The sequence below is a fragment of the Lampris incognitus genome, chromosome 9, assembly GCF_029633865.1.
Source record: "Lampris incognitus isolate fLamInc1 chromosome 9, fLamInc1.hap2, whole genome shotgun sequence".
Taxonomy (NCBI): domain Eukaryota; kingdom Metazoa; phylum Chordata; class Actinopteri; order Lampriformes; family Lampridae; genus Lampris; species Lampris incognitus.
In genome coordinates, this window is record NC_079219.1 from 14,337,232 (window position 1) to 14,352,652 (window position 15,421).

A 15,421-nucleotide genomic window follows, 5' to 3' on the forward strand; every position below is an offset into this window, starting at 1 on the left:
GTGTGTCTCACTCTCTCTTGCTCACTCGCTCTGTTTCTCTCGCTCGCTCTGTGTGTGTGTCTCTCTCTCTTGCTTGCTCGCTGTGTGTGTGTGTGTGTCTCTCACTCTCTCTTGCTCACTCGCTCTGTTTCTCTCGCTCACTCTGTGTGTGTCTCTCTCTTGCTTGCTCGCTTTGTGTGTGTGGGTGTGTGTGTGTCTCGCTCTCTCTCTCTCGCTCACTCGCTGTTTCTCTCGCTCGCTCTGTGTGTGTGTCTCTCTCTCTTGCTTGCTCGCTCTGTGTGTGTGTGTGTGTCTCTCGCTTGCTCTGTGTGTGTGTATGTGTGTTTCTCTCTCGCTCGTTCGCGCTGTCTCTCTCTCTCTCTCTCTCTCTCTCTCTCTCTCTCTCTCTCTCTCTCTCTCTCTGTCTCTCTGTCTCTCTCTCTCTGTCTCTCTACGGAGCAATCTTAATCACATTTTACACAGACATTAGAGACTCCTAACAAGGGATCCCAGCACACACATTACAAGGCATGTGGTAGCGCATTAGCATACTGTAGTTAAAAACAGAACCAAGGTGTGTCCTCTCCGAATTGACACACTGGGGGGGGACACGATTCTGCAATGTCCACAGTGTGTTGTTTCGTACCCTTGTTTCTAATCTTGGCTTCGGCGGTTTTGGTCTGACGACTCTTATCAAAGTAACACTATACAGCAGCTGCATCAGTGGCTTCCCGTAACCGAACGCTCGCACCTCATTGTCTATAAATAGAGCGGGGCGAAGAACAACCTTACACTCATCGATCACAGTTGAGGAATTTACATAACCTGTGAGCCATGCCAGCGCTCCTAGCATTGGAAAAAAAAATATGCTAGATTCTTTTCACCCATGAGCCAGCGAGCGTGCTGTTTGTAATCGGACACCGGGGATTTCAAGTCAGACTTGTGGAGTGAAGATGATGAGAGAAGAAAACCCTGTAAACGAGATGGGAACCAGGGGTAGGTCACCTCAGGCCTTGTCCTCTGATCGGCTGGTCACATCTGTCAGAATAGATTTGAAACCGCCGTGTGCCCGTGGGCAAATGCTTTGGGGTAGAGTAGTATCGCATGGGCCGTAAGGTCTGTGTGTGTGTGTGTGTGTGTGTGTGTGTGTGTGTGTGTGTGTGTGTGTGTGTGTGTGTGTGTGTGTGTGTGTGTGTGTGTGTGTGTGTGTGTGTCAGACATCTTTGTTGTTGTAGTCCCTGGCATCCCTTCGCCTCATCTTCATGCAGGACCCTGATGGTGTGTTCCCCCTCTCAGAGCTGGCAGTCTAAACTGCCATGAATAATGTAGGCGGCGCTCTCCCCAACCTTAAAGCCTCTAATCGCCCTGTTTAAGGGCTGCATCAATAGCTATGCCAGCCATCATTAAGCCTAGGCTGCACGATGGCCAGCTACATGTACTCAAGACATCTATTACCGAGAGCCCGGGGGAGACTCTCTTCCTTGTTTCACTCCACTTTCGACTCTCTCTCCCTCTCTGCTCCTCCGTCTCCTCTCCCTCTCGATTCCTCCCTCGTCTTTCTATGAAAAAATTTCATTATAAGTCTCCAGACGGCTGCTTTTCTCTCTCTCTCTCTCTTTACACCCTCCCACACTTTACGTGTCTTTTTTCCCTGTCAGGCTGCTACTCCTGCTCTCTAGTCATTTTCTCCACTTCTTTTCCGCACACACCCTCTCCTTTCACTACTGTTCTTTGTTGCCCTCTCTCGCTTTTTCTCTCTCGCACATTTTCGGGGCGAGAAGCGCCTCTTGCTCTTGATGACGTCCGACGCACCGGAGCTTTTGTGAGCGCCGTTTCCACCTGACTTCACCTTAGTCCCTGATATCTCGGGTGTAGCGCCCCAGCTTAAAACGGATGAGAAGACCGGCATATATCTGCCAGCTGCCGCCGTGTAATGGTCACCACAGCTTGAAGCCCATCCGGCGAAGAGGCGTACAAAGCCTCACAAGCACGTTTTGATGGCGTTTGATTTGATTGGTTCTCTCATCTGAGCTGCCCAACGCCGATAGTGAAGGACGGCTGGAATCAGAGCTGTGCATCTGCCGGCAGCAGATGTGGGAAAACATGGGGGATGCTGTTGAGAATGTGTCACATTGTTTCCCCGAGAAGAAGAGGGATTCTCCCCCCCCCCCCCTACTGTAAACAGGCTCTAATGGACAGATGTGAAGAGAGATAGCGCAGCTCATTAAAAAAAGAAATGAAAACAACTGGCAGTGTTGGCGCCTTGTCTGCAGTCTTCTTCCAGGGCTGTTTACTCAGCCACTGGAACACTGATTCACTCCACTAACTTGCACCCCCCCACCACCCCACCGCACACCTGCACCATCTACTTTTGCTCTTCAGCCCTCTCTCGCCGGCTGTCTGACTCAGCCTCGCTCTTCTTGCTCCATACACTTCTTTCAATTATAAATATCTCTTCCGTTTTGCACGGTGCCTGTCAATGGCTCTCATTCAGCCTCTGTTTCTGCTCTGTGCTGTTTCGCCCCAGCCATCTCCACCTTGGTGTGGCGAGGTAAAGAAAAGTACTGCGCGGTTGTGTTTTTTTCCACAGGTTTTTCAGCATAGCTTTTATTTATTTATTTATTTAATTAATTGAAAAGCCCATCCCTTATCATCCGGCCTCCTGTTATGTCATGGCTGTGTCAGAAGCGGCGGTCAGTGTTCAACATTCAGATCATCACACACATATATACATATACGCATGTACAGCTGTTAGGAGAGTGCGCATGATGCCTGTCATTAACCCAGTGCCCAATGTTAACCTCCGAAACATATAGAACAAGGTGTAGCATACTTGTGTGTGTGTGTGTGTGTGTGTGTGTGTGTGTGTGTGTGTGTGTGTGTGTGTGTGTGTGTGTGTGGCGTCCGGGGGTGGGGGTCCAGAGTTGTGGCTGTCGCTGACAGGTGAGGGATTCTCTGGATTAGTCCTGTGCTGGGTCTGTTAGCGGGGTGGCACGGCGGCTCAGCCAAATTGTTATGATTCGCCTTATCTATCCCTTATTGTGTTTTGATCAACTGTGGTGCAAGAATTTGGTGACTGGAGTTGTAATTGGGTGCCAGATTAGCGGGAAATGGGAATTGTTACTGTTGATATATCTTGACAAGAGAGATTTTCATCATTCTCTCCTCCAGCAGTCTTTGTCATGATCAACTGTACTTGATCAACTGTACTTGTACTGATCAGCTGTACTTGTACTGATCAGCTGTACTTGGCCCTTCTTATATGCTGCTCGCTAGTAGTTGGTAAGTGGAGAGTGTTGCAGTGCATACATCTTCATAAAAGAGTAGCCTTCACTGTACCCCCTCTACAGTAGACTTTGTAACGAGCACTTAGCCCCTCATAAACACTGCACCCTAGTGGTTTTATATGGCAGAACAGTGTGTAGAGCAAAGGCTGAAAACCAGTTACTGTCAAGTCCTCTTCTTATCCACCAGAGGAGAGCCCACCCCCCCCGTCCGTTTCCCCCCTTTAGCTTTAGTGCCAGATCAGATAAGAATGGGCTACATTTCCAACATTTGTTTTGACTCTTTGCCTTGACACTTCAATTTCCTCAGTTGGTGCTTATGCTGTGTAGATGTTGCCCTGAGCTGCTCTGACACCAGCGGTACATGCCAAAAATGGGTCAGATATACAACCTCGACTACTCAGGAGAGTAATGTACTTAGAGAAATGTTGCACTTTGTACTTATAGCATGTATATCGAGACACACAGATGCTACTGTGCACGACGTGCCAAAAAACAAAAAAGGTGTACAATGTAAACCGGACAATAACAGGAACGGTAAGAACATAACTGCAGTAGTAGTCTACCGTGAGGCAGATTGGAGTGCAATGCACCGCGATCATCTGGTTCTGTATCCAGTCATGCAGTCTCCAGTAAGGTTGCTGATTTACAGTTGAGGTGAGGACAGATGAGAGCAACAACATGTTGCTGATACAATTACCCCGCTAATGTCCCCATTACAACGCTCACCCCACTCGACATTAAGCCAGGAAATTTAACCCTGTTTGTCAGGGTGTGATGTGTGGGGGCAATTCTTAATATGGTGTTTGGTGATAGGAAACTAATAACTTTGCCCTTTCTCCTTTACCCGCATAACTCTTGTTTCATCAAATGTTAGTGGCGCTGTGAGCTCGCGCTCATTGGTTTTTCATTCGCCCTAAGAGAGCATTTCGAAATGTTTTTTTCCAGGAATCAAGACCACAACGGCAAGCTTTTTTGGGATTGTGTTTCATGTCAAATATATCGAAGTCATCTCGAAAAGGTCCCGTGTGCACTGAATGCTGCTTAGTGTGCTGTAATTGCCCATAAGGCAGGGTCGACAAAACTTTTATTTACTGCCTACTTTATTTTTCCTTGTATTTTGCAACTCTTTTGTAACTTTTCTCTGACATTAGAAAATGTTGCTGTTGCTGTGGATGTTTCTGTTTTACTTCTTCATCCTCTTTTTGGTTATTATTATTTGCATTATGATCATCATGGCTAGCGTTATTAGTATTATTATTGCTTTTTTTTCTCTCTTTAGGATCTGAGTTATTACCAAGATGGCTGTTCAAAAAATGCCGTAGTATTTTTCCACTGTGTTGACTGAGTGCTTTCTTTTCTGTTTCTGTATTTCCTTAGATCCAGGATACACACACGAGACATGAAGAGAGGATCTAGAGAGAGCTGTTAAAATGGCTGAGGCTGTACTGGAGCAAAGCCGCACAGATCTGAGAGATGGCCCATATTTACCTGTATCCTTGCAGCTTCAGGGCATCCTTTCATGATGCCTTATTTGGTCCTCTTGAATAACTTTTGTCCCACACCAATAAGGTCCTATTTTGTGATTCTCAACTCAGTCTATCGATGTTCCCTTGCCCCTGACCTTCCTGCTGCCATGTGGCGAGCTCCATGAGGCTCCCAAAGCCCTTCCTTGTGCGTCGGTAAGGCCTCCTCCCCACTCTATGGAGGCTGAGTCCAGCCGTCCGGCCGATGGGGAGCGCTCCGTAAGGCAAGAGCAGCAGCCTCTGTCTACTGAGCCCCCACCGGGGTCCCGTCCAACACAGCAGCCCCAGCAGCCTCCCAACCCTCGTCCCATACACAGAGCACTGGGCCGTCTCCAAAACCGCCAGCCCAGACGCGGTGACCTGCTGCTCCGGCTACAGCAGCAGCAGGCAATAGCATGGCAGCATCCAGACACACCAGGTCCTTCAGGAGGCAGCTTTCTTTCACCAACCCCTTCCTCCTCCTCCTCGCCCCTTCCTTCCACATCCTCTACTCATGGTGAGCATGGTCCAGGGGTCACATCCCAGCCTAGCCAGGAAGGCCCAGATGGAGGCGGCCCATCCAGACGAGGGGAGAAGAAACCCCAAAAACCCGGAAAGTACGGCTGCACTTATTGTGGCCGTCTATGTGCCAAGCCGAGCGTCCTACAGAAACATATCCGGTCCCACACAGGAGAGAGACCCTACCCTTGTGTCCCCTGTGGCTTCTCCTTCAAGACCAAGAGTAACCTGTACAAACACCGCAAATCCCACGCCCACCGCATCAAAGCGGGCCTGGTGTCCAGCCGTGATGAGCCCAGTCTGAGTGGACCTGAGGGTGGGATGCCAGGAGAGGACCCTGAGGAGCCCACAGAGGGGGAGAGCACAGACTCTGAAGAGGAGACAGGCCAGCACAGACAGTCCTCCTCTAAGGATATTTTGGGCCAGCAGAGAGTAGGTAAAGAGGTGTCAGGAAGCCTAGAAGAAGCCCAGAGGCCTGAGGACTCCCAGGCTGTCAAACAGAGGTTGGCGCTGAGACTGAGTGAGAGGAAACGTGGCCCGAGGGTCTCTCCGGATGACCCTCCCTCCTCCTCCTCCCTCTCCACCTCATCTTCCTCACTGGGCCCTGGCAGTAAAGGGAGCACCGAGTCTGGCTACTTCTCCGGATCAGGCAGCACTGAGCTTTCCCAGGTGAGCCCTCCCAGTGCCAGTGCCAAAACATACGCAGAAATCATCCTGGGTAAATATGGGAGACTGGGAGGCCAGCAGCGCAGTCCACATCAGCAGCAGCCCCATTCTTCCTCTTTCCCCTCATCCTCAGCCCCAGAAGAGAAAAGCATCACATTTAATGTACCTAAAACCCAAGTCATAGAACATATTACTAAGCTAATCACCATCAATGAGGCGGTGGTAGACACCAGCGAGATAGACAGCGTCAAGCCCCGACGCACCTCTCTGTCCAGGAAGAGCAGTTTGGAGTCGCCCAAATTCAGCACCTCGAAAGACCCTTATGCATTTGACCCCAAAGCGGAGGCTCCAGGCCCCAGTGGTTTGGGTCAACTCCACACCCCAGAAGTAGATCCAGCAGGTGCCCAGGAGCTGTGCTCAGTGCCTCTGCTTCGAAGCCAATCGATGCCCTCATCTGTCAGTCAGGGAGACCTCTCATCCTCTGCCGCCATGTCTCCCAGAGGCTACCGTTTGAGCCACTCCTTTGATGAGCAGCAGGCGTTAGTAGCAGAGATGAGGGTGGGCCATGCCCAGCGTATGTTGAGGCGCCAGCCTGCCATAGAAGTTCCCCTGGGATCTGAGCAAATCCTGGAGGAGGCAGACCCGACCTCCTCTTCAGTCAGAGGGAATGACCCAGCCTGGCAGCCGCAACAGCACCAAAAGGGCCCCTGCCTTTACGAGTGTGAGACATGCGGGGCCCGCTGTCAACACAGAGAGAGCTACGAGGCCCACAAAGAAATCTGTCCAGGACAACAAACAGTGAGATCAGAGAGCGGGGAAGCAGGCGGGACATGCAGGGAGGACCGCCCGCAGATGATGCACTACAAGTTTCGAGCACTGGCCATGGCCGTGAGGAAGAGAAGGAAAGAGGAGAGTCTGGAAGAGGACCCTCCCAGCCCGGGGCCTGCAGCCATACTTAGCAGCGCTGCAGTCCCCACTCCATTGCCAAGCAGACCAGAGCACAGTCAGGGCCTCTCAGGTTGGTTAATACATCCCCATAGTAAAAGAAAAAAAATCTTTTAGAATGTTCAGTGAACAGCAAAAGTACATTTTATTTCATTTGATTCAATTCTTCAGATGCTCATATTGGCCTTTATATGGATATTGGAAGCATTTGATTTGCAATGGAGTGGTCAATATACTTCACAATATAACTTTACTTGATGCAAAGCACAAAAAAAACAAAAATGATAACAATACTGACTGTGACTGCAGTACACATGAAAAGCAAAGAATGGTATGTTGAAGCACAGTAGAATATTATGTGTAATGGGAGGCAAAGTAAGCCTTCAATTAACCTATATTTAACTGCATATAAGCCTAGAATTAACTCAAATTAACATTTAGGTGTACACTGCCATAGAATTTATGTATGTTTCACTGCTTATCCCATGTTGTTTTTTTATTTTTGTTTTTTTAAGGTGTCCCTCCCCAGACTGAGCCAAAACAACAACAACAGCAGCAGCAGGACAGGAAGGGTGTGTCTGTCATCCAGCACACCAGTTCTTTTGAAAAGCAGGAGAGCACATCCATGGAGAGTCATGAACCGGACCTCAGAGAGGGTCAGCCAATACAGCAGCCAGAGCCAAAACCCTCGCCCTCTACATCCCGCCTCATCCGCCAGCCCAACATCCAAGTGCCAGAGATCTTAGTAACCGTGGAGCCTGATGCTGATATGCCATCTGTGTCACCCCCTGCAACAGCATCCTCATCCAAGGTACTTTCTTTTTTTTAAACTTTTTTTCCCCACAACAATATTACAACAGTATTTAATAACAAAAGGGGACACAATTTTATGGCACACTCCTTTCCCACCTACTTCCCAATCCCATACCAAGTATATCTTTACCTCCAAAGACAACTAAAATTTTTGAGTAAAATAACAACAATATAATAAGCATTTAGAAAGTAAGAGAAAATGACACATAAGATAAATCAGATATATTCATATAGCCCTAAATCCCAACTTAATCCCTGAGGGCTTTACAATTACAATTACATTCAGTACAGTGTTGGACAAATAAATTAATTAATAATAAAATAAGTATATAAAAACCACTGCAGGTGCATAACAATTCCCTGGATCAATAGTCAGATTGTTAACATATTCATTAAAAGGTACCCATGCATTCTCAAAAGCTCCTCATGAGCCATTTAAAAAATACCTCAGTTTTTCTAGTTTAACACATTGTAGTAACTCCTTGATCCACATGCCATGGGTGGGAGGGTTAACATGTTTCCATTTAAGCAGAATAGGTTTTCTTGCTAAAAGTGAAGTAAAGGCGAAGTACGGTACAGGATTTTCTAAATTAAAGCTTGGCTGTGTAATTCTACCCATTTATTCAAAATTTTATATCCTTACTGCTTTTAAGGAATTCCATGCACCATTGGGTGTTTATGTGCTTCATATATCTCTTCTCAAAAGTTATCGTTCTCTCTATGGCCAGACTCGATGAAGCAGCAATCATTGGCAAACGCTGTTTTCGGGAGGGGGGCGGAGTCGGCTTGTGTTCGTCACGTGAATGCGTCTCTGGTGTGTCGGAAAAAAACAGTGGTTCGGCCTGGAGTCGCCTTGTCACGAAAGTGGGGAGGCGGTCTCCTTCAAGACTGCTGGCCGGAGAGATGCAGTTGGCAAACGCACGCAGTACAAGGGTGGGTGTTTGAATTAAAATAGGGATCGATTGGCCACTAAATTGGGAGAAAAATCAGAAATAAATTTTAAAAAAAAGTTATCGTTCTCTCATTCTGTACATTTTATAAGGAATGTTAAACTGATGAAATGTTATATGTCCTAGGACAGAGAGAGAGTGGAGGAGTTCCAGTGGCCTCAGCGCAGCCAGACTCTGGCCCAGCTCCCTGCAGAGAAGTTGCCGCCAAAGAAGAAGAGACTCCGTTTGGCAGAAGTTGCCCAGTCCTCTGGGGAGTCCAGCTTTGAGTCTGCATCCCTGCCTCGCAGCCCCAGTCAGGAGAGCAACGTCTCCCATCCATTAAGTCTCTCTGCTTCCGCCGACAACAAGGGGAGGTCTGAGCCCATTGTCTGGGCCTCCACCAGCCAGGGACCCCAAATGCTGATGGTGCCTTCCACCTCCCACCAATACCACCAAGCTCACAAGGAGATGAGACGCTCTGCCTCAGAGCAGGCCCCAGCCAGCTCACAGCACATGGAGCAGATCCCAGAGACCAGAAGCAAGTCATTTGACTACGGATCTCTCTCCTCTCAGCAGTCTACATCTGCCTGGAAAGAAAGGAGGAAGTGCCTGCTAGTGAAGCATGCCACACTAGGTGAACCTGAGCAAGAGGAAGGGGCTGCAATGGTTCAGGTACCTAAATCAGATAGCCCAAAGCCAGGTCCATCTCACTTGAGTCATCCTGCTCCCTACTTGACTGAGGCCAGCTCCCAGCTCAGCTCTGAAGCCATAGGAAAAACCCTGCAGCTCTTCCAACCACAGATCCTCCCTCTCTCTCATAGTGTGCTCCCACTGCATCCCAGAGATCAGGAAATGTTTCGCCCAGGGTCACTAACCCAGCTTCTCCCCATCACCACAGCCATCTCTGAAGTCTTCTCCACCCAAATCATCCACAGGGCTTTTATACATACGCAAACAACACCTTCCCCTATACAGGTGCATCCAGCACAGGTCCACATGGCTGAGCGTTTGGGTGTGCCTCTCCACCAGCTTCCTGCTTTATTCCCTGTCCAACTCTCTTCCCAGCCGAGATCTGGACAGTCGGTTTATCTTCCAATGCCGCCCACACTTACCATACAGGTCCCTTCTCCTGCCATCAGAGATGCCGGACCCTCCACCTCTTCCATGTCACCTACCCTTACTCACCAGTCCCTTGTTCCACTCCCTTACCACCGCCCTGGTCCGGTCATCGCCACATGCCTGGCTCAGCTAACACCTGTAGTGTCCCTGGTGGTGCCAGTGCGCCTCCAAACCCACATTCCCACCTACACCAGTGCCATGTACACCACCCTGTCTCAGATCCTGGCATCTGCCCGCTCACAGGAGCCCATTTGTTGCACTGCTATGGTTGTCATGGGCCAGCTTGAGAGGGACAAGCTACAAAGGTCTTACTTAAAGGTCCCCGTCCCAGACTTCAAGAGGTTTTTGCCCCTGTCTCTACCTGTGGAGCTGGCCTCGGGGTCAGGGTCTGAGGAGAGCTGTGGCCCACTGGGAGCTGGAGGGAGCAAACGCATGCTCTCCCCTGCTGCCAGTCTGGAGCTCAGTACAGAGGCTCAGCGGCATCAAAAAAGGGTAAAAGAGGAAGAGGAGGGACAGAAAGGGGAGGAAGAGAGGGAGGGAGAAGACAGGGGGGGAAAGGAGGGAGGAAGCAAGAACACTGGAACAAAACTGGAGGAAGGGGAGAAGAAAGAGCCAACGACGATGGAGGGAGCGAGTGTGAAATCGGAGGGGAATGAGGAGCAGGTACCAAGGAAACAACACAGGGAGGACAAAGAGAGGGAGAAGGCGACAAAGGAGGAAAAACCTAAAAAGGAGGATACCCCAGTCGTGGAAGAGCGTACTCCTCATCGACGAAGCCCAGAAAGACCCAGCACCCCCCCATACCCCAGCCTTGACACCACCACCTCAGTCAACTGGTGCTACCTGAACTATGTGAAGCCCAACCCATCTGCCCAGAGGGATCCCCAGAACTCAGTCTATTCCACGTGGAGCGTCAGTGCTCACAACCCGAACCTCCCGGGGCTCAGCACCAAGGTGGCCTTGTCCTTGCTGTGCTCCAAACAGAAACACAGCTCAGAGACTTACACCATGGCCACAGCCCCGACTCCAGGCAAAAACAAACCGGCACCTTCCAATAGTAGGACACTACATGTCTCAGAGGTAAATATAGCAGCAATGCACGCTTCCTAATACAGTGAATAACCCAAGTAATTCAGCAAATCTAATGCTAAAATATTTGATCATTTATTTTGCATACTCCCATGATACTGAGAGTTGCCACCTCCACTCTAAAAAAAATCCACCTCTGAAATCATCTGATAGCTTAATTTGGCAATTTTAAGACTCAGTCTACTGTTATTAAAGATGTACCTCAGGCAACACAAAAGCAACGTTGCTGTCACCTATAGGCGAGTCTATTTTTAAATTCCTGTTTGAAGCAGCTGATATTTCTGTACAGTACAATAGCTGACAGTAGGCCACTGTCTTTCAGTCAAATACAGTAAAACGGAAACGTTTCTTTCATGACATTTTGTTTATTTTATGTGTACACACGTCAAGGACTGGGTATTGGCCCTAATTTCTTGATTTGATTTGATTTTGATTCACAAAGTCCTGATTGGACTTGATTTTGATTCAGTTCGATTTCAATTCAGTTTGGGATATTTCAGTAACATTATCAATATTGCTTAAATATGAAAGTGATTTTATGAAAACTAATGCTGTGAACTGTACAGGGAACTCTCGAACTGGGTGCATTACTAAAAAGGACGTTAAACAACAATAGGGCCCAAAGCATTAAGTTAAATGGATATATTATTATTTAACAAATATACGGATCAACACTGATGCAATGCAAATGCAAAATGAGCATTTAATTGAGAATAAGTGTAAACTTGCTTTCATGTATGACAAATAAACTTGAAACTTGATGCCGCAGTGCATCAGAATAGAAAACCGTTTTTAGTGCAAGCAAACTGCGATAAACTTGAGAAGGCATGCAGATGTCTTCTCGAGCTGATGCTGTTTAAGAACCGCTGATTTACCAGCAGAATGCAAAATAGCCGGGTGATGTCAAGACATATTGTTTCTGAGATTCTGTGGTTTTTAAATCTAAAACGCGTCCGGACATCTGCCCTTAGGCTTGATTGGTGCTCATTTCAAGGGGCCAGCAGCTGCCATTTTTGTCAAAATATATAATTTTGTCATTTGAGTTTCCGTCTTAGTCATAGTTCAGCAGAAACTCGGCGCGAGGCAAACCAGAGACATCTGCGATATGCGAGGCATGCTAGAAATAACGTTTAATGGAAACCTACACATAACCACCGAAAAAAGGCACAGAAGATCGATCTTTCAATTTTAAGAATTGATATCAGATTGTTGAAATGAAAATAGCGGTTTATCAGAAAGCCAATATTTTTTGGCCCTACACACGTCAATTAGATGTTCATCCAAAAAAAAAAACAAACAACAAAAACTAGACTTTTCTCAAATTTATTATGTCAATCACTTATAGTGATTATGTATCAGCCTGGACAGATGCGATCACTGTAAGCATTTCCCACTGTAGCATGATATAAGCTTGCTTGCCATAGAAACGCTTTCCCACCTTTTTGAGAGTATATACTACTACTACTACTACTACTTCTACTACTTTCAGCTGCTCCTGTTAGGGGTCGCCACAACAGATCATCTGTTTCCATCTCTTCCTGTCCTCTGCATCTTCCTCTGTCACACCAGCCACCTGCATGTCCTCTTTCATCACATCCATAAACCTCCTCTTCGACCTTCCTCTTTTCCTCTTCCCTGTCAGCTCCATCTTCAGCATCCTTCTCCCAATATACCCAGCTTCTCTCCTCTATACATGTCCAAACCATCGCAATCTTGCCTCTCTTGCTTTGTCTCGAAACTGTCCAACCTGAGCTGTCCCTCTAATATACTTGTTCCTAATCCTGTCCTTCATCATCACGCCCAACAAAAATCTTTGCATCTTCAACTCTGCCACCTCCAGCTCCGCCTCCTGTCTTTTCATCGGTGCCACTGGCTTCAAACCATACAACATAGCTGGTCTCACAACCATCTTGTAAACCTTCCCTTTAACTCTTGCTGGTACCCTTCTGTTGCAAATCACTCCTGACACTCTTCTCCATCCACTCCACCCTGCCTGCACTCTCTTCTTCACCTCTCTCCTGCACTCCCCGTTACTTTGGACAGTTGACCCCAAGTATTTAAACTCATACACCTTCGTCACCTCTACCCCTTGCATCCTCACCATTCTGCTGTCCTCCCTCTCATTCATGCATATGTATTCTGTCTTGCTCCTACTGACTTTCATTCCTCTTCTCTCCAGTGCATACCTCCACCTCTCCAGGCTCTCCTCAACCTGCACCCTACTCTTGCTACAGATCACAATGTCATCCGTGAACATCATAGTCCACAGAGACTCCTGCCTGATCTTGTCCATCAACCTGTCCATCACCATTGCAAATAAGAAAGGGCTCAGAGCCGATCCTTGATGTAATCCCACCTCCACCTTGAACCCATCCATCATTCCTACCGCACACCTCACCACTGTCACACTGCCCTCATACATAACCAGCATCACTCTTACATCTCTGCAACTCCCGACTTCCTCATACAATACCACACCTCCTCTCTCGGCACTCCATTGTATGCTTTCTCTAAATCCACAAAGACACAATGAAACTCCTAACCTTCTCTATACTTCTCATTCAACATTCTCAAAGCAAACATCACATCTGTAGTGGTCTTTCCTGGCATGAAATCATACTGCTGCTCACTCATCATCACCTCTCCTTGTAACCTAGCTTCTACTAATCTTTGCAATATTTTCATTTCATATTTTTGCAATATTTTCAGCTCTGCACATCACCCTTATTCTTGAAAATTGGTACCAGTATGCTTCTTCTCCACTCCTCAGGCATCCTCTCACTTTCCAAGATTGTGTTAAACAATCTAGTTAAAACTCCACTGACATCTCTCCTAAACACCTCCATGCCTCCACAGGTATGTCATCTGGACCAACCGCCTTTCCACTCTTCATCCTCTTCATAGCTGCCCTCACTTCATCCTTGCTAAGCCACTGCACTTCCTGATTCACTATCCCCACATCCGCAGACCTTCTCTCTCTCTGTTTTTCTTCATTCATCAGTCCCTCAAAGTACTCCTTCCACCTTCTCATCGCTTGTCAGCACATTTCCATCTCTATCCTTGATCGCCCTAACCTGCTGCACATCCTTCCCAGCTTGGTCCCTCTGTCTAGCCAATCGGTACAAGTTCTTTTCTCCTTCCTTAGTGTCTAACCTCTCATACCACTCACCATACACCTTTTCCTTTGCCTTCACCACCTCTCTCTTCGCTTTATGCCACATCTCTTTGTACTCCTGTCTACTTTCTTCATCTCTCCGACTATCCTACTTCTTCTTTGCCAACCTCTTCCTCTGTATACTTTGCTGTACTTCCTCATTCCACCACCAAGTTTCCTTGTCTTCTTCCCTCTATCCAGATGACACACCAAGTACCTTCCTAGCTGTCTCCCTCACTATTTCTGAACTAGTTGCCCAGCCATCCAGCAACTCTTCACTACCACCCAGTGCCTGTCTTAACTCCTCCCTGAACTCCACACAACAGTCTTCCTTCTTCAACTTCCGCCATTTGATCCTTGGTTCTGCCTTCACTCTCATCCTCTTCTTGATTTCCAAAGTTGTCCTACAGACCACCATCTGATGCTGCCTAGCTACGTTCTCCCCTGTCCCCACCTTGCAGTCTCCAATCCCTTTCAGATCACACTCCCTGCATAAGATATAGTCCACCTGTGTGCACTTTAGTCCACTCTTATACGTCACCCTGTGTTCCTCCCTCTTCTTGAAATATGTATTCACCACAGCCATTTCCATCCTTATCGCGAAATCCACCACCACCTGTCCCTCCACATTCCTCTCCTTGACACCATACCTCCTCATCACCTCTGTTCCCTTCACCAACATGCCCATTGAAGTCCACTCTAATCACCACTCTCTCCTTCTTGGGTACCCTCTCCACCACTTCATCCAAATCGCTCCAGAATTCTTCTTTCTCTTCCCTCTCACACCCAACTTTCGGGGCATATGCACTGATAGCATTCATCATCACCCCTTCGATTTCTACCTTTATACTCATCACTCTGCGACACTGTCTTCACCCCCAACACACTCTTGACATACTCTTCCTTCAGAATTACCCCAACCCAATTTCTCCTCCCACCTGTACCATGGTAGAAGAGTTTGAACCCACCTCCAAAACTTCTGGCCTTACTCCCCTTCCACCTGGTCTCTTGCACACACAGCATGCCTACCTTCCTTCTCTCCATCATATCAGCCAGCTCAGTCATTGTGCCAACATTCAAAGTTCCGACTCACCTCCACACTCCTACCCTTCCTCCTCTCCTACTGCTTCTGCACATGCCTTCCCCCTCTTCTTCTCCTTCGCCCAACAGTAGCGTAGTTTCCACTGGCACCCTGCTGGCCAACAGTACCAGCGGTGGTCATTGTTAACCCGGGCCTCAACCAATCCAGTATGGAAATCTGATTTATGATCCACATATTCGATTTGGCAAAGGTTTTAGGCCGGATGCCCTTCCTGACACAACCCTCCCCTTTTGTCCAAGCTTGGGACCGGCACTAAGAATGCACTTGCTTGTGCATCCTCAGTGGCATGGTGCACCTTTTTGAGAGTATGATCAATT

At 47.8% G+C, this 15,421-nt stretch overlaps 1 protein-coding gene across 1 annotated transcript in view; it reads left to right on the forward strand.

Annotated features, from left to right (window-relative positions):
- The window catches only part of LOC130117741 (transcription factor HIVEP3), a 56,849-nt gene that overhangs the window by 27,764 nt on the left and 13,664 nt on the right, over nt 1-15,421 (forward strand). The window contains exons 2-4 of the mRNA XM_056285932.1: nt 4,644-6,971; nt 7,414-7,709; nt 8,788-10,839. Coding sequence (XP_056141907.1) covers nt 4,967-6,971; nt 7,414-7,709; nt 8,788-10,839 — 4,353 coding nt within the window. The 5' untranslated portion in view covers nt 4,644-4,966. The remainder of the gene's footprint in view (nt 1-4,643; nt 6,972-7,413; nt 7,710-8,787; nt 10,840-15,421) is intronic.